The sequence below is a fragment of the Coturnix japonica genome, chromosome Z, assembly GCF_001577835.2.
Source record: "Coturnix japonica isolate 7356 chromosome Z, Coturnix japonica 2.1, whole genome shotgun sequence".
Lineage (NCBI taxonomy): Eukaryota > Metazoa > Chordata > Aves > Galliformes > Phasianidae > Coturnix > Coturnix japonica.
In genome coordinates, this window is record NC_029547.1 from 53,255,821 (window position 1) to 53,274,249 (window position 18,429).

General features: G+C 35.2%; 1 protein-coding gene across 1 annotated transcript in view; it reads right to left on the reverse strand.

Annotated features, from left to right (window-relative positions):
- The window catches only part of ADGRV1 (adhesion G protein-coupled receptor V1), a 248,806-nt gene that overhangs the window by 227,192 nt on the left and 3,185 nt on the right, over positions 1-18,429 (reverse strand). Inside the window, exons 2-10 of the mRNA XM_032441289.1 lie at positions 10,713-10,897; positions 9,721-9,870; positions 8,818-8,913; positions 7,914-8,018; positions 6,570-6,683; positions 5,482-6,047; positions 3,431-3,701; positions 2,259-2,588; positions 184-360 (exon numbers count right to left, since the gene is read on the reverse strand). Of these exons, the coding sequence (XP_032297180.1) occupies positions 184-360; positions 2,259-2,588; positions 3,431-3,701; positions 5,482-6,047; positions 6,570-6,683; positions 7,914-8,018; positions 8,818-8,913; positions 9,721-9,870; positions 10,713-10,897 (1,994 nt within the window). The remainder of the gene's footprint in view (positions 1-183; positions 361-2,258; positions 2,589-3,430; positions 3,702-5,481; positions 6,048-6,569; positions 6,684-7,913; positions 8,019-8,817; positions 8,914-9,720; positions 9,871-10,712; positions 10,898-18,429) is intronic.

The following is an 18,429-nucleotide window of genomic DNA, read 5'->3' on the forward strand; positions in this document are numbered from 1 at the left end:
CTGCTACTTAATAGGTATTTTTACAAGCTTTATTTAATTATTTATTTATTTTAAAGCAAGGTTATGCTTGGGATTAAACATGATTTGGAGGAACATTAGCTTTAAAATGCTATACTGAGTATAGGAAACTATGCTTTCTTCAAGTTAGTTTTCCATAGGAATGGACAATGTGAAATGTCTTACCTCTGTGGCGGGGGAATCTTCTGGCTCAGAAAGAATAATTGGAAGATTGCTAATAAAGCCTATTTCTCCATTGGCAATATCTGGAGTGATCCTGAGAGAAATATTTCGAATCTCACCTAGTCGAGGACTCACAGAAGGGACCAGAGGAATTCTATTCACTAGTTCAACTCCTTTGAGCTATAGGAAACAGTAAGACCAAATTGAGAAATGAGAAGCCTTATTACTAAGTCAGAAGTGTTCTGACATTTCAGGATAAAAATGCAGGTAGCATATAACTCCAGAACAAATTTTTCTTGCTAACAGGACTTCTGTTGCAAAAGTTTCTTAGTAGACATGTCAGAGAAACAGGGTATTACTGAGCTGTCAGCAGAATGGTATGCCTCCCAGACAAACCATGTTAGCATACAGAACTAAAGAGGAACCCAGTCAGAGATGGAGACTGACCCCTCTACATCAGATATACTAGGCTTATTAGCACTACTTATTTGCAGTGCCTTGCATTGATAAAGTAATCTTCTGAAGTTTCTAAATTAAGTATTTGTGCTGGAAAGCTCCTTTGATCATATTTGTTCAAACAAAAATAGGTTTATGATTCATGGAGAAAGTACAGAAAAACAGTTCAATGGAATCTACAGTCTATGAATCCAGGCAGTGTCTGGGATCGCTGAATGTGATGCATTCTCACATACATTCTGCATGTGTGTCTTAAAGACCATATTTCAGTGTTGCTTGAATTAACATTAAAAAAGGACTGTGAACGAAATGTTTCAGTTACTTTGAGGATCTTTCAGGCCTCTTGGAACACTCTAACTTAATAACTGAATTCCAGAAAATAATTCCTAATCTAATTGTGAATGCAAAAACAATAACAATAATAATAATAATAATAATAATAATAATAATAATAATAATAATAATAATAATAATAATAAAAAATTAATAATTTAAAATTTAAATTTTAAATTTAAAATGGATGGTCTAATTTAATATGGATAGATTACAAGGATCTAAGAAATGCTTCAGTGATTTCTGTGATTCCTCTCTGGTTGCTCCAAATAGTCCCATTGTGTATCAGGTTCACCACCTGGGCTGCTCATCCCAGATTACCAAAGTGGCAGAGTTTATCACAGGAAGTAGAAATCACAAGATAGACTTAATAGCAGATGAAAAAATGAGTAACAAGCACCAGTAACAATACCCGAGACATTCCATAGCAGTACATCTGAACAATAATTTCTAAAATATACAAAAATAACAAGAATCCAGTGAAAAAAAAAAAGGAAGTCTTAAAATAGATTTTTTTTCTTTCTGTACTGTTTTTTTTTCTGAGAATATATTTTCTTTTTGTCAAAAATTGGTTCGTTACAGTTTTCAGCCAACTTTAACTAGCTATGAGAAAAGTTCTCATCAATTCAGATAGAAGAAAAGAAAGAAAGAAAGAAAGAAAGAAAGAAAGAAAGAAAGAAAGAAAGAAAGAAAGAAAGAAAGAAAGAAAGAAAGCAGAAAAGAAAACTATACTGGGAAAACTGTAAAAAAAAATCCAAATTCTCTGACCAAACTCATAAGTAAAGGCAAGATATTATAAGTTTGATGATTTTTAATTTACAGAGTAGAATTAAGGTGAAAGGGAACAAGTTGTATTTTCTTTCTTGTTCCCTCTGAATTTCATGCTGCTTCTCTAATTTAAGAATCTTATTTTGTTGAAGTTCAAAGCCAGGAGTCTGACAGAGAAACATAACTCATAAGGCAGGCACGAGTCAACACTGACCTCATTTTGTAAAATTCTGATTGATACCCAAATCCTGTTTTTACCTTGTTTTGTTTTGTTTTTTATTTTGTCATTATCAATAATTAAGTGCAGAACTCCTTATGGCAGAGTTATAGAACTTGTTTCTTTAAAAAGGAAAATATTTGCTTTACAGCTAAGCTAAACTTTTTGTGTGTTTGTTTTTAAAGGAACAGGCATTTTAATTACACTTAATGGGAAGGAGAAACTACTACACTTCACTGAACATATTAAATAGGCAAAAAAAACCCCAAAAAAACAAAAAAAAAACAACCCACAGTTGTGATACCTGTATGAGAAAATGAGCCCCATTTTGAAGAAATGCATCGTTTCTTATAGGTATACTTAGAGTTTCATGTGTTTTTCCTTCTGGAAATGTAAGAATGTTGTTTCTAGAGATATTCAGAATGCCATCTTTCGCTCTCTCAGGATCCAGATCTCCAGCTGGAATATATAGTGCAGTATAAATTAACTGCACATCTCCAACTGCTCCTCTCTCCCTTGCAAAACTCAAGGACAAAAAGCGTCCTGTTGGATTACTTTCAATCTTCTGATCCTCCAAAGGATAAAATTTTATTAGGCCATAAACGTCATCACTGTCCTGAATGTAAAACAAAAGCTGAAAAACAGAAAACAGTTATGATTATTCAATGTTACAATTACTATACATCATAGTTTTCATATTTCATGAAAGTATGCGCTTTCACCAGAAAAATGTTTCTCCCAAGTGAACTGGCATTCGAGAAAGAAACCAGGTTGACAGCCCCAAAGTATTCTCTGTGCACAAGCAGCACTACATTGACAATAGCAACTTTCCCACCATGCTTCATTTATGTCTGAATGAGCTTTGAATAAGTGATATTTTGGTTAAGAAGCCAAAGTGAATAATTTAAATGTTTCAGACTGTGAAAAATTTAATTTTGCTCAGCAAATTCTTTCCGGCAATATGTTAGAAAAGTGAAGAGTCACAAAAATGACAGTGATGCAAATATCCCTTTATTTAACAGTTCAGAAGATAGAGCCTTAATCACCAAACCCTCCTCTTGAGGACATTACTCTGTGTAGAATATTCCAATAGTAACAGCAAATAAGCAAATGAAAATAACTTTTCAGCTTTGTCTTACTAAGCAGATCATCAAGAAAGCATTTATGTAATACTGCATGGGAATCACTGAAGCTGAATTCTACTGCATTAAATAACTCAGGCCCTTTTATGTTATGTTATGTTGTGTTATGTTATGTTATGTTATGTTATGTTATGTTATGTTATGTTATGTTATGTTATGTTATGTTATGTTTGTTATGTTGTTATGTTATGTTAAGCCAAATAATTTGAATGTGGTTCTGTATACTAAGAGTACATTAGCTTGCTTCTTTTAAACTCAAGAACTACTTCAGCCAGTTTAGCCAATCCAACAAAAACGATGAAGTCTCCCCTGCAAGGTCTGAAAGTAAACTTACCTCAGAGGGTTCACTGACTTCTGCACCTCCTTGTACTGTATGAGCTAAGAGCTTCAGAAGATAGGGCTCTGCTTCTTCTGGCATATCATCGTTAAGAATGTTTAGAGGAAGTGTAACCAGCATCTGTCCTTGATCAAAATATATTTCCCCAGTGTCTGGAATGAGGTCTGCAGTCACAGGTGAGGGATCACTGCTATTTCGGATTATAACCCAGGTCACAGAAACATTTCCATGTGTTCCACCATTTCTTACTATTGTGATTCCTTCAAACCTATGGTTTGGAATGAAACAAAAGTTCATAGCACATCATTATGATTAGTATTTGATAACAGTTATCCATGTATTGGAAGATTTACACTGGCTTCAGTGGAACAAGTTTGGCAGAGAATGGCTTGAGAGCTGCACTGAGGAGAAGGCATTGTCTCTTGATGAGATCCTCAACATGTACAACCCAGAAGGCCAACTGTACCCTGGGCTGCAGCAAGAAAAGCATGACCAGCAGGTCAAGGGAGGTGATTCTGCTCTTCTGCTCTGCTTGTGTGAGACCCCACCTGAAGTACAGCATCCAGCTCTGGCCTCCAGAAAAAGAAGAACGTGGAGCTGCTGGATTGGGTCCAGAGGAAGGCCATGAAGATGGTCAGAGGTTTGGAGCACATTCCCTTTGTGGATGGACTGAGAGTTGGGGCTTTTCAGCCTAGAGAAGAGAAGGCTCTGGGGGGACCTTATAGTGGCCTTCCAGTACCTGAAGGGGGCCTACAGGAAAGCTGGGGAGGGACTTTTTATAACAACATACAGTGATGGAATGGGAAATGGACATAAACTGGAAAAGGATAGATATTAGGAAGAAATTATTTATTGTAAGGGTGGTGAGACACTGGTACAGGTTGTCCAGTGAGGTTGTGGAAAGCTTCTCTTCCTGGAAGCATTCAAGGCCAGGCTGGATGGGGCTGTGAGCAACCTGGTCTAAAGGGAGGTGTCCCTGACTATAGAGGGAGGTTGGAAGTACACGATCTTAATGGTCCCTTCTGACTCAAACCATTCTATGATTCTATGATTCTATGATTCTATGAATTAATATTTACTGCTGCAATTGACATCTGCTCAGGGCTTGACATTTGTAAAACTTCAGTACTCATGTAGAATGTTCACTGAGTGTTATGCATGAACACTAATCTAAAGAAATCTAAAGAATCTAAAGAAACTAGTAATTTCTTAGAACTTACTTTGTTTACAACAAGAAATATACTGAGAAATGGAGACTGGCACATTTTACCTCAGGAAACATGTTACATTTCAGAAAACTAATAATTTTTTTATAATTACTAATTACTAACTAATAATTTTTTTATACTAATTTACAAACTACATCGAAATACACTTGTCAGGCATCAAAGTTTAAATAACAAATCTGAGTGAACTTTTTGCTTCTGTACTGAAATATGAAATTATGTTTATAATAATGGAAATGTCATGTCTTCTAAATCTGACTGTGCATGAGAAAGAATAGTGAATGCTGAAGTATTGGCATCTGTTTGCTGGACACTGTTCAAAAAATCATAGATTAAGACATCACCTGTTTCTCTGAAGATGAAATTAGTAGTAGCAGTGAGCATTTTAAATGAATATTTCACCACTGTATAATCAGTGCTGCCTATAAACATTTCTATAGAGCTTTGATTTTAATTCACCTGCAAAATTGCATGTATTTTAATTACTCAAAAGTTTAAAGGCATTCAACATTTCATTGGAAACATTCAACACTCACATTCACAGCTTCAGGGATCCTGCTTTTAGATTAAGGATTTTTCAGTATCTTGTTAATGTCGTTAAATATTTTTAGTTTTTATATACTGTTCATAAATATTAATATAATTCTGAATAATTAAACATTATTATCTTGAAACTTTTATAGACATAATAATAATTAGAGTAGGTGATTCCTACATTAAATTTTCAGTAGTGATTTTATAATTACCACAAATGAAATCTTAAGGATGCTTAACAGTGCTAAACAAATCTCTTAATGTGACTAGGTAAAAGATCTGCAGTACCTTGAAATTTTGTCTTCATCAATAATGACAGTCTGAGCAAACAGGATACTGTTAATTGAAAGCACTCCGTAGGGTTTATCATTCGGTTGAATGGTGACATGAACAGTAGATGGATGAACCAAAACAGCATCACCCTGTAAAGTGTCCTTAAGAAGCACAATCTGAAAGGTCTCGGCGATTTCTGGTATGGCATCATCAATAATCTTCAATTTCAGATATATTTCATGCACTAAAGGTGGGAAAACAATAGATGTATTTGGCTGTAGATCTAGGAAATCTAAATTAAGCTGTGCATGTGATGTTGTATTCCCAGTTATGATGGCGTAAGTGACAGATACTTCACAGTCATCAGGTCCAATTAATTTTCCACTGTCATCTTTACCACGAACCACTTGAATTTTCAGTACATCAGCTTCCTCGGGTACCATGTAAGTGCTCTGAGTAAATCGCACAGGGCTGTCATTTTTCCTGATATTAATCTGAATGGAGTTTTTTGTGTTGTTGATTTCAGCCCCTCCTTCCACACTCCTCAGATAAACAACAAACAATTCATCATTTTCAGGTATCTGGGAAAATAATATTAGAAACAGATAATATTAGAAACAGAGTGTAATTCACATTTCAAGTAGATGCAGAACTCTTATTGAGAAATATGTTTCCTATATTTTGCAGAAAGGGTAAATAACACAAACCTGAGAACACTTGCCATATTAAAACAAACAGGCAAAAATCTTTCTTGCAACTTTGGCTGAAGATCCTTTCTCAAAGCAGTGTGTTTCCATTTACTAAAATATAATTCTTATGTTCTCTGTATGAAAAAGTGTGGAAAACCAAATAAAAACAAAACAAAACAAAACAAAACAAAAACAAAAACAAAAACAAAAAAAAAACAGCCAAGAATCAGAAAAATCTTTTTGGTTTGAAACTGTGAGAAGATCCAAACTCAATTTTTGGAAGCCAAGCACTTTTCTTGGGAACAAACCTTCTTCCCAATTATTTTTGGGAACATACATTAACCTCATTTAATCAAAGCGTTTTGTAACTTATTATACCAACTATCTTTAGAACAGCAGTTAACCTGTTCTTACCTGGTCATCAAGCACAGTTAAATTATAAATCAGTACAGATCTTCCAGGAGTAAATGTAATGTTACCCCTGGCAGGACTAAAATCTTCTTCAGCTGGGTTTGGACCATCTTCTATCTGCAAAGAATTAATTTTTCTCATCAGAAGTGTATAAAGCAGGAATACAAATCTGGCAGAAGTACAATAGCTAATATACAACGTGTCACATTTAGTCACCTTCTAGTTACAAATGTGCATGTTCAGTTGTGAAGACCTACTCTTTTTTGGTGAATGGAGCTAGTCAGAGCAACCAATCTGAAGCAATTATGTATTGACAGGAGGAAGAAAACTACTTCCATCTAGGGGACTGATATACGGTATATGAGGACTGATATATTCTGATGGTTGATTTTCTGACACTAACAAAATAATATATATAAAAATTAAGTTTAAATCATGTTTTATATTAAACTCTAAAAGAAATAAACTAATGGTTTTGCATTCCTTCTAACTCAACTTGTTAAAGATGATAAATCTCAAAGTGAAAAGTGACTGGGACATGACTCAAAAGCAATGTGAGATGTTTTTGTTTTAGAAAATCTTCAAAATTATTTTTCAACATTATATTTTTCAATATAAAAACAATGCTCAGAGATAGACTCAATTAGTTGTCCAGATATTAAAGACTTTCAGATTTTGACAATTCTAGTTTAATGCCTTGATGCCTCAGGGATAGGAAACTGATACAGAAAGACCCATTTGGAAGATTTTATGTATAATTTTAAGGTATGTAATATAATCTGAGGTGTATGACAGAGCAATAAAAGCAATAACTTTATCACATTCAAATCAAGTAGGTAAATAACAGCATACATGTTCAACATGACTTATTATTTCGAAAGCCTTAGTTTCTGGAGGCTCAAAGTATAGAAATAGATACAGAAGACAATAGACAGAATTTAACCAAATCCTGAGTTCTCTTACCTGTGTGTTCAAAGTTAAGCTAACCATAAAAGACTCACTCTGATGTCTATACGTTATATATATACATATATATATATAAAGACATATTACACACAATGTGCTTTGTGTAATATAAACTAATAATGCATCAAGTGCCTTCCTAAATGACAGAGAATACTCAGTTTTCTGTAGTTCCTCTTAATATTTATTAAAATTAAAATATCAGATAATTACAATATTTTCAATGGCAGGTGAAATTAATCCATTTCATGACATAGATTTAACAATTGTAGATGCAGGTATTTTGCTCCTCCTTTCCTTTTACAAACACTTTGATAAATTATGATTACAGACTCCTAGTTTCATCCAGCAGACCAAGGTATGAAGTCTTTTAAATAAACTCACCTCAAAAGTTACAATGACGGTCCCATAGGTTCCCCTCTCTCTAATTAGAGTAAGAGGCACAAATTCATTTCTGCCCCTGGGCTCATTCACAGTGATTAAGGCAGACTAATGAGGAAGAGAAAGGACAGACAATCAGGCACAGATCAAATATCACAGCAGAATGAAGAAACTGTTGCCATAGAAATACCAAACTCCCACAGACAAGTTAATCCAATCTACAAACCAGTCCACTGATGGCACACATTTCCTAGCAACCAATTAGTTCAGCTAATAAAAACCCTGAGAGACTTCAAATAAAAATTTATCATGTTATACAAGTAAGGTTATTTTGTGTTATTTTTTTTCTGTAAATGAACGTAGTCAATAGACACAAATCACTGGAATAATATCACTGGTATTTTTAGGAGTTCCCAACCTATTACAATTAGATTTTTGCCATTATCGGGTAGTTTATTAGTAATGTAGCAATAAATTGACTGTATATTACAGGACAATCATTGGTTGCTTTTCTCAGATGGTTGTATGTGGCGGATGTTAAGGACTTTCACAAACTCAGCGAAAAGCTTGGGAAGCCAAGTTTTGTGACTCTTAAATTTTCACATCCATGTATATTTTTTCAGAGAAATCCTATTAAAAGGTTTTGCGATGAGAGTGCTAACAATAAGGCATAGATATGTTTTCTACTAATATGAGGCTCTTTGGCTGTTTCTGAACACCTAGAAGAGCAGAGTAGTATTAACATTGTATATATGCATAAATTACAAATAAATATATGAATTGCCTCTAAACATGCTTTTAAAGATGTAACTCAGAATCCATTTTCAAGGGATTCAGTTGAACAACAGCCAGCATCTTCAAAAACTGCCCCTTTGTGATTTTTACATACACCATAAAAAAGCCATACCATGTTAAAAGAAATTATTCCAAAGGCATTGTCATTTGATAAGATTGTTACAGTGACAGTCTTGGGTGAGCCAAGCTTTATCTTTGCAGGTTGTTTCTAAAATTAACAAAACAGAACAAGATATTAAATACAAAAAATACAGGAAAAAGTAAAACATTTAGATTTTACTCTGTTCTAAATATTACTCTATAGAAACAGTTTTGTTTTTAATGTGTTACAGTGAATACTACTTAAATTAATAAAAAGCACCAAAATAGTTCATCATCATTAAATATATTGTTTATGGTCCACAAAGAGCAAACTTATAGTTTGGCAATCTAGTAATGACAACATAGGTACAGAGAAGTACACTTGAAGCAAATTCAGGCATGGTCTGTTACTTTAAAAAAAAAAAAAAAAAAAGAATAGGAATCCTTCCTTAGTATGATGACTTCTGTAAGGTAAAACAATATGCAGAGATTTAGAGGTTGTTTTCAGGGGAGTCTCATCTACTGTTTGCTTCTGGAGGACCAGATATCATGTTTTTTTCTTTTGCTGCTTCCACTCTCTCTTTTAAGTGCAGTACATGCAATAAAACAGGAAAGAATGCCTCCCTTCACAATCTCTCTTTGACACCCTAGTGCAACCCCTTCAAATGTCCACAACAGAATATAATACATGCTTAAGTTTCAGTATGTCTATACTGCACAGCAACAACATAGAGACACTCAAAGGAATGAAAAAACCTTCTAAAGGAGCGGTAAGAACCATTCTGTTTAGTCTCCAAATGTTAGTTCACGCCTGTTTAAGATTTAGACTCACAAAAAGTGCGACTACATAGAATTCTATGGAACACCATTTGTTTATGCCAGATTACCAGATTGCTCAGCTGGACGAAAGATTAATTGAAAAATACAGACTTACTGGTAATGTCAAGTAAAATGTGAATGTCTCATCTGCCTCTGGAAGGTCATCATCACAAACAGATATATACACCGTTCGGTTTGTTTCTGTGTCAGGTATAAATGCAGCTGCGTATGTGTCAAAAAAGTCTCCCGTGTCTTCTCCTTGAATCTACAATAAGGGCACAGTTGAATGTCATCTCCATCCTGTACAATCTTCTATAATATTCTGGACTGAGTTACATACACTCCTCTTTGAACACGATTTCTCCTGCTATTAACCATGTTGTTACAGTTTATTTCTAGATAATGGCACAGGTTATAGGCTGTTGTATGCACGCTGATTAACCAGAAACAACAGCACTTAACTCAGAACCACTTACAACATCCTTCCTTGTCAATGGATAAACTTTCTATTTCTTAACAGAAAGACTATTCCAAGCACAGATTCACATGGCTTATATTAGCCCACCTGAATTTAACTTACTTTGAGATGTAACTGCCTTTTGCCTTCTATCATCATTCCAGGAAACAGAATAAGACTACCAAAGTAACCTAAAATATTTTGATTACAATTGGTGGGAAAGATTAATTCTTCTAAAATGTAAAGCTCTGCTTTCACTTTGCTCAACCAAATACAAGTGTACTAATTCAACCATAACTAAGGTGGCCACAAGGCCTCCCCTCAGCTCCTCTTCTCTGTGCTGAGCACACCCAGGGGCTTCAGACATTCCTCTTGTACTCCAGAGCCCCCACCATCTTTGTAGCCCTGCTTTGGATGCTTTCTAGTAGTTTCAAGTCCTTATATTGTGGCAACCAAGTGTATACCCAGTGCTGGAGGTGAGGCTGTCTGAGGGTAGAGAGAGCAGAGTGGGACAATCCCTTGCCTGAGAATGAAGCTCTGCTCCAGTGAAGTATCATCTTCCTTTCCACTGGCTTGGTAAAAGTATAAGCAACAATCACATATTAAACATACTAATATTTATTGAGAATATAACAAGCAAAGTTTCTTACCGACACAATTGCTGTGACATTAGCAGGCTTCCCTGTCCTCTCAATTACAAGGCGTATCACAGTTGTACTTGTTTCATTAACTACAAATTCTGTTTGTCCACTGAACTTCACTTCTGTTTCTCCAGATGTGAAATGAATGAGTAGTGCTAAAAGCAAATAAACTGATAAAGAATCAGAGTGCATCCCTGTAAGGAAAAAAATATGGATAATTAAATTCTGTACCTAAAATATATAAAACAATCTCTGTTGACCCGTGCAGTGTTGACAGCTTTTCTGGAAGGGTTTCTGCAAATCCTTCAAATACAACAAAGAAACACCATGCATTGGTTTCAAGTATGATCAAGTTAGATAATACAGATATTACAACTATTTTATAATATCTAGTGATATTCTAAGAACCATTTTTCAGTGTTTTCCAAGTGGAGGAATAAAAAACATCATTTAAGACAACAAACATAATATTGCATAATTATTTTCATTTCTAATTAGCAAAAAAATAGTTTAAGGTTGACAATTTACTCACTCTTCCAGTTCCATTTTGTTTTTCCTACTATTGATTCTCGTTAAAAAAATACATTAACTGGCACAAAGGGTGAAGGTTTGGATGTTTGCAGCTACATCACATACCATCTTCTGCTATCTTATAGATCATGAATTTTTTTAAAACATTTGCGTATTTACTTAAGATAGTTTTCACAACTTCTCTTACCCCATGACTTTTTCATGCTTTCTTGTCACAGAGAGTCTATGCAGAGAGATTTTGTGAAGTGCATGTGAAATATGCAATTAGAAAACACTTCAGATACAGTACAGATGTTAAATCTTTCATGTATGCAGTCTGATATCTTTTGTCTTGTACAGAATAGACAAGCTAGCCTTTGGACCAATAAAATTAACAAAGCTTCAGACAGACTTCCAGACTTTCATTCATCTTATAATAAACTCTGTCTGGAAAAGGGTTGGTTTTCCACTGTGAGGACTTGAAATAAAGCTGTTTTCAAACCTGTTAAAGAACAAGAATTATTCATAGGCATGACACATTGTACATGCTGTAAATATAGTCAGTAAAGCTATCAGCGTCTCTCAGAATTCATCTAAGAAAAGACTGGCAGAATGACAAAATTAGCTGATTTTAATTACTTATAATAAAATATTCTCTTAGTTCTACTGAATATCACCAAGGGAATAGGTGAGCAATGAAGCTAAGTGCAAAAAATCAGGATCGACCATTAGAGCTTTGTGCTATCAAACATACTGCAATCTACTTAGAAAAGTGTTTCATTAGTTCTAGCAAAACTGTCATACAGTAAAACAGTTTTCCTGCAGTGCTTTGCACTACTACAAACTGAATTTTATTCCCATGAATATGGTCATTCAAGATCTCTATGGCTTTTATTAAGAATTAAATGCGTAACCGACTTTCAAGAACAAGGCTTTATTCTTAAGAAGTGATCTACTTAGTGATGTTTGTGCAGAAAAAGCCTGCTGCAAGCAGAAAGATGAAAATACCTCAAAAAAAAAAAAAAAAGGTTTTAAAAATCCTCAACAAAGTTACTGTATTAATCTGCAAAACATTTTTGTTTTTATGTGGAACTGCTCAGATAAACACCAGTCTTCAAGACTGAAAGTGAACAGTTGTGTAACCTTTGTAAACTCTGAGACAATTACACTGTCTGCAAATGCAGGCATCATCCATACTAAACTGAGGAATTTGTTGACCTTTTAGCTTCAGCTGTTACCTTGTCATAGACTTTGCAAATATCTTCCCACGGTACATGCTTCTAGTAAGTAATACTGAAAACTTGATCCTTGAGGGCAAGATTACAAAGTTTAGAATTACTTGAATTCTATTACTTCTACTAGAGAGCATTCTGAAACTATAGGATTACTCCTGTGGAACAAGAGAGGTTTCACAATCATACCATCAATTATTTAGCTGGTGTGTATTCTTCCTTGTTGTATTATTTGTACTAAGATTTACCTTGAACAGCCTGCCAAAAGAAGTTTTTACTCACATAACCTCAGCTTTGAAAATCACGATTATTTTAAAAAGATCTGATATAGTAGATACAACATAAATCAAGATTTGAAAAATGAAGAACAAATTTATTCTAACGGACCAAAAGATGTCTTACTTTATTAAACATCAACTCACTCTCTGTCCTTTATTTCCAGTTTTGCTAAATAAATGTACAATGGAACACAGTTTGTTCATCATTAATTGCACTGCATAAAGTTTAGCAGAAACCTTTGCAAGATCAGGGGTTAAGAAATGTCTTTTCCCCACCCTCCCATCCTGGTATATAACCAGCAATTATAACTTGGTTTCTTCAAATGAAACTAAAACTGTAGTGGATCAGATCATAACTTATTAACCTACTTTCAGATCTTTCAATTCAGGACATCCAGTCCATCTTTAAATGAGATTAATGCATTGAAGTCATCAAATGTTTGAAACAACAACCAGCAGTGGGATACCAAGAACAGCAGTGGGAAGATAGAGTAAGCACAATGATAAAATTGTTTCCCATCATTTAAACGAAGCAGCTCTCAAACAAGTTATGTAGACATTTCAGTGGTACCAGAAAATCTCAAAAGTCTAAAAAGAAAATTCTTCAACACTATAATAAAAAAGCAAATAAGTCAAGCACAGCATTTCTGTGTCATGATCACTCACTGCTTATATTCACACATTATGGTGCTTTCTGAAGGGCAGTTACGTTTCCCTTGAAAAAGCCAGAACCCTGCATGTAAAGATTTAACACAGTAATTTCCAAAACAATATCACAAATGATGTAATACTGTTTTGATCTACTGTCCAGCTGGAACTGAGAAGAGGAAGGTTTATGAACCTGCTGTTTTATTATAAGTATTGAATCACCAGAATTAACTTTATTTTTTTTTTCCCCACTTAGTTTATGAAACAAATTTGAGATGAAGATTTTAAACTTTATAAAGAATAAGATGTCATTTCAGCAGACTGCTACAAAGACGAGAAGTCTTTCCTGCAGATTTTTACTCTGACTTTCATGCTTATTAAATCCAAACTCCATAAAAATTAAAGATCTCAGGTCTGTTTTCTGTTAATAATAAGAAAAGCTAAAATCCAATAGCACATGCATTGGTGAAGAGAAATAAAAGCGCTGCAAAAGATTCCAAATCTGAAATGAAATTAGATGTCAGATATGGAACAGAGAATGGTAAAACAAATGGGAGTTCACTAATGAAACAGGTGGAAAGATTAAGTACCCTATCCTTCAGGCTGGTCATTCCTGCTTGTCAGAAGAAACAAGCAAGCATTCTGAAGCAAGAACTTTCCAGCTGAGAAGCTACAACTTGACTGGCAATGTTCATCTTTGCACTACTTATCAGTAGTAGTAGAGTAGCTAACTGATCATAAAATCAAGAACACCTCAGTATAAAAATTAATTATCACTACTTATTTTTTCTGGAGTCCACTGAGATGGCACAGCACAGCAAGTGTGAAGTTAAGTGCACTTTTCACTGCCTGTCCTTGTCTACTCCCCATGATTACAGACACCCAGCCAAGTAGAACATTCAAAAACTGGCATGCCTAGTACTTTGCATTGAGTACAGCATTACAGCTCTCAATGGTTGCCAGACAGAAGTCTATTCACAGCAGAGATGTCAGCATCCAACAGCATCTTTGGTTAAATACAATGAGCAAGAAATACATGTGCTCTTTCATATGTAAAGAAGAGATTCTTCGTAGTACACTGGAACAGAACAGAGCAAGAAGTTTCACAAGGTCACTACCCTCCCTGCACCTGTTGCAGAAATATATTAAAAGCCTGCACATTTTCAGCATTTATATTTTTGGCAGTCTCAGAACCACTGAAATTTACTACAGTACAGACAATCAGCCAAGGGCAGCAACTTCGATTTGCTAGAATTATCCTTTCTGTGCAGTGTGACCCTGAAACTAACACTAAAACAGTTTTTTTTACAGACTTCTAGCTGCTGTTTTTTTCCAAATTGCCTCAATGTTCCTACAGTTACCACATGTGCAAAAGGGAACACAACAGTGATGCTGGCAAAACCAAGCATTTGGACAGTACCACTTCAGTCTTCACCTTTTGTTTCTGTTATGTTGGTTCTTATTTTCAGTCATGTTTGTTTTGTTTTATTCATTTGCCTGTTGTTTTTTTGTTTTTGTTTTTGTTTTGGGTTTGGTTTTGGGTTGTTTTTTTTTTTTCAGATGTGGGGTGAGTATGTCTCTCTATTAGGGAGTAGAAAAGGCAGAAAGTACCAAAGCATTATTTTGAAAGAATCTTACTATATATATATATATATATATATATACATTTATTTTTCCTTCAACCTGCTACATGGTGAACAAAGCATGAGAACTGTAAGTAACAACAAGTAATGTGTTTTCTGCACTCCTTCTCACTAAGGACAGCACTAGTGTGTCAGAAATGAGTCTGTTTTGAAGATTCCCTTGCATGTCATTTGGCATCACTGATACCAAATGTGCACTACAAGGTGCAGAAATCCTGTGACCATCTTTCACTGCTCTGAAGATCTGGGGCTCAGCTGCTTGCCTACTTATCTACAAACTACTGCTGCCATGGCATAGTACCAAGTATTGCGCAAACTTGGGTCGTAAGATTTATCTGCATTTAAGCAAAATGACACTAACATCAAGGAAAGAAAAATCTTAGTGTCCATGTCCATATGTATCACCAGGAGTAGCTATGACAGAAGCCTGATGAGAAATCCAAATCATTTCATCTTCTTAGTAGGAAAAAATAGTGGTATGTCCAGAATATGCAAGAATTCTGTCATTTTCTTCTTCTTACTTCTTCAGAACTATTTGGATGGATCTAAACTATAGCCTTGAATTTTAAAGTATATAATAATCACTGGAGAATCAAGTTTTATCTCATAAATGCTAGAGAGATTCTGTCAGAACCAGTACCCATTTGGAAAATAAAAGACAAAACTAACAGGCTCTGTTGAATCAACTACTTCTAATTGCAGACAGCAAGCAGAGGGAACAGAATCCTTTTCTACACACACTTGCTGTTACCTTATAATTTGTCAGTCTCACAATGAACCAGACAACACTTTTGATTAGTTATAGGAGTCACATAATTTTAATCTAAAGTAGTTCTAAGGAAATTACTCATTATTAAGTTTACTTTGTATTCCAAACAGATATCAAAGCCTAATGTAAGCAAATGTTGGCTAAAATCTACCTTTTAGTGTTAGGAAATACATCAGTGGGAAGTTGAATTTGCCTTAGTTTGTATCAAGAAAAGGAAGGGAAGGGGGGGGGGGAAGAAGGGGGGAAGGCACGGGAGAGGGGGAGAGAGGAAGAAAGGGAAGGGAAAGGGAAGGGAAGGGAGGAAGGGAAGGGAAGGGAAGGGAAGGGAAGGGAAGGGAAAGGGAGGGAAGGAAGGGAAGGGAAGGGAAGGGAAGGGAAGGGAAGAGGGAAAGGAAGGGAAGGGCGAAAAGGGAAAGGGAAGGGAAGGGAAGGAATGGGAGGAAGGGAAGGGAAAGGGAAGGGAAGAAGGGAAGGGAAGGGAAGGGATAGGGAAGGGAAGGGAAGGGAAGGGAAGGGAAGGGAAGGGAAGGGAAGGGAAGGGAAGGGAAGGGAAGAAAACCAACCCTACACTGATTTCAGCTGCAGAATTTCACATAACTGAAGAAAATCTGCCTACGTGTAGGTCTATCTGTATACTGTAAAAAGCCAATGTGTTATTTTGAAATAGTCAAGTAGATAATTCTAGCTTTCAGCTCCAACCCAGAAGTACTTTTCTACCCATGTAGCAACAGCAGACATCCTTCACTAATAGAGATTATTTTACAGAGTTTTCCAGGACTGGGGCCTACATCCTTAGCTGTCAATTTTTGTTCAGTGTGGAGCTTAAGGAACCCTTCACACACTCTTATGCAGTTTCTTCCATAAAAGAAGAAAATATTAAAGCAAATAAACAAACATCAGAAGATCTATGAAGATGATTAGCACCCCCAATTCAGTCTTATGTGGAAACAACTGAATGTCTCAGAAATAGGCTCTTGCATACATGGGACAAGAAATCCAGCTGAGAAGGCCCTGCAGGCTTCAGTGAGGAACAACCTATTCATTCTCCTTGAGTAAAGATCCGAACTTTCACAATAATTTTCATTCATGTCTTCACTTTGTAAGTTTCTCTCATGTCCTCAACATTTAATGTATTTTTAGAATGAGCAACCAATGAACAAAACTGGGACAGCATCAACTACCTAATACCTGTCCTGAATGAAGTACTACATAGTGAATGAATAGCATATAACAGAACAAGTAATTTTGGGTTCCTCTGACATACTGGTTATTTTTCTCATGCTGAAAATAAACAAAAAGAAAAACACAAACAGCCCATTTGTAATAATGCTTCACACACAGTAATCTTCCAAAAAAAAAAAAAGTCTGTAAAGTGTAGAACAGTAGATTATAGAACAATGATGGGGATTAGGTGGCATTATGTCAGACAGGCAGACCATAGAATTGTTGGTATCCACACTGGATCATTACAAGTTAATACACATTTACGATCCAAACAGTGTTTTAATGCGCTGCCTAATTAACAGTATAAATGTCTCAGTGATTTATTCTTGACTTTGGAAAAGCACATAAATAAATATCAAAATATTCATACAAAGTTTACCCAAATGAGTTTCACTTCTGCACTGAAGTGTATTCAGTCTGGTTACTGGACTGCTGTTTTTACTTCAGATATGGATTTGTAGAATTACACCCCAAAGACTTCTATTTAAGTAAAAAAGTAATCATTTTCCAAAAGATTTTCTGAAGTGCATGAGGCACTCTCTCTAATCTGCCTTATGAATTAATCCCTTAAATCTGGGGGGAAAAAAAATTAAATAAAACACATAATATAGTAGTTATGTGCTGAAAAGAACTCCCAAAGCAAAACTACTTTGATTCAAAGACTTCTCACACTATCTTTCTCACATACTGCAGTTCTCTTGGCTTTTCTAAGCCTTTTAACCTATGCCACAATTTAATAATCACTATTTAATAATTATAATCATTCCCTTATTAAATGGTTATTTCTTTTCCTTGTTCCAAGGCACCCCGTAGTTCCAGACAAGGAAATTTCTTTGTTGATTAGTTATTTAAGACCAGCAACAATAACTGTGCTGGAAAGAAAGGTGCTCTGAGAGGATTACACAGAACTAGTTCTCAACAGCACCAAGCCGAGAGCAGCAAATTAAAGTACTTCATTGCATGTAACCAAATTGGCTGGTTGAAATGCTAATTACTTTTCAGCAAAGCTAAAGACAGACAGGGGACCCTGTGCTTCAGAGAATGACATGCATTTTTTATCCCACTTCACCATTGTCTTGCTAGGAATTATTCAAAATCTATTCTTAAAGATAGCTCTTTTCCTAACCTTTAAAAATGTGGGAAATTTCCAAAGCTCCAGCCAATACTTCAGATCTGTTGGTCTGCCAAACCCATAACAGATGGCTGAATTAAGGCCATGCTAAATCCTTAATGAAGCTAAGCTTGAAACCACTCAGAGCTGTAACATATTGGACCAGTCTGTGATAAGTGACCAAAGAGAATAAAGTTTCTTTTGCAATCTACAAATGAATCTCATAATTAAATAAACTTAGAGTAGATACAAATTGAGATAACCAAATCAATCTCTTGGCATATGTATATAAACATTTATTATTATATTCT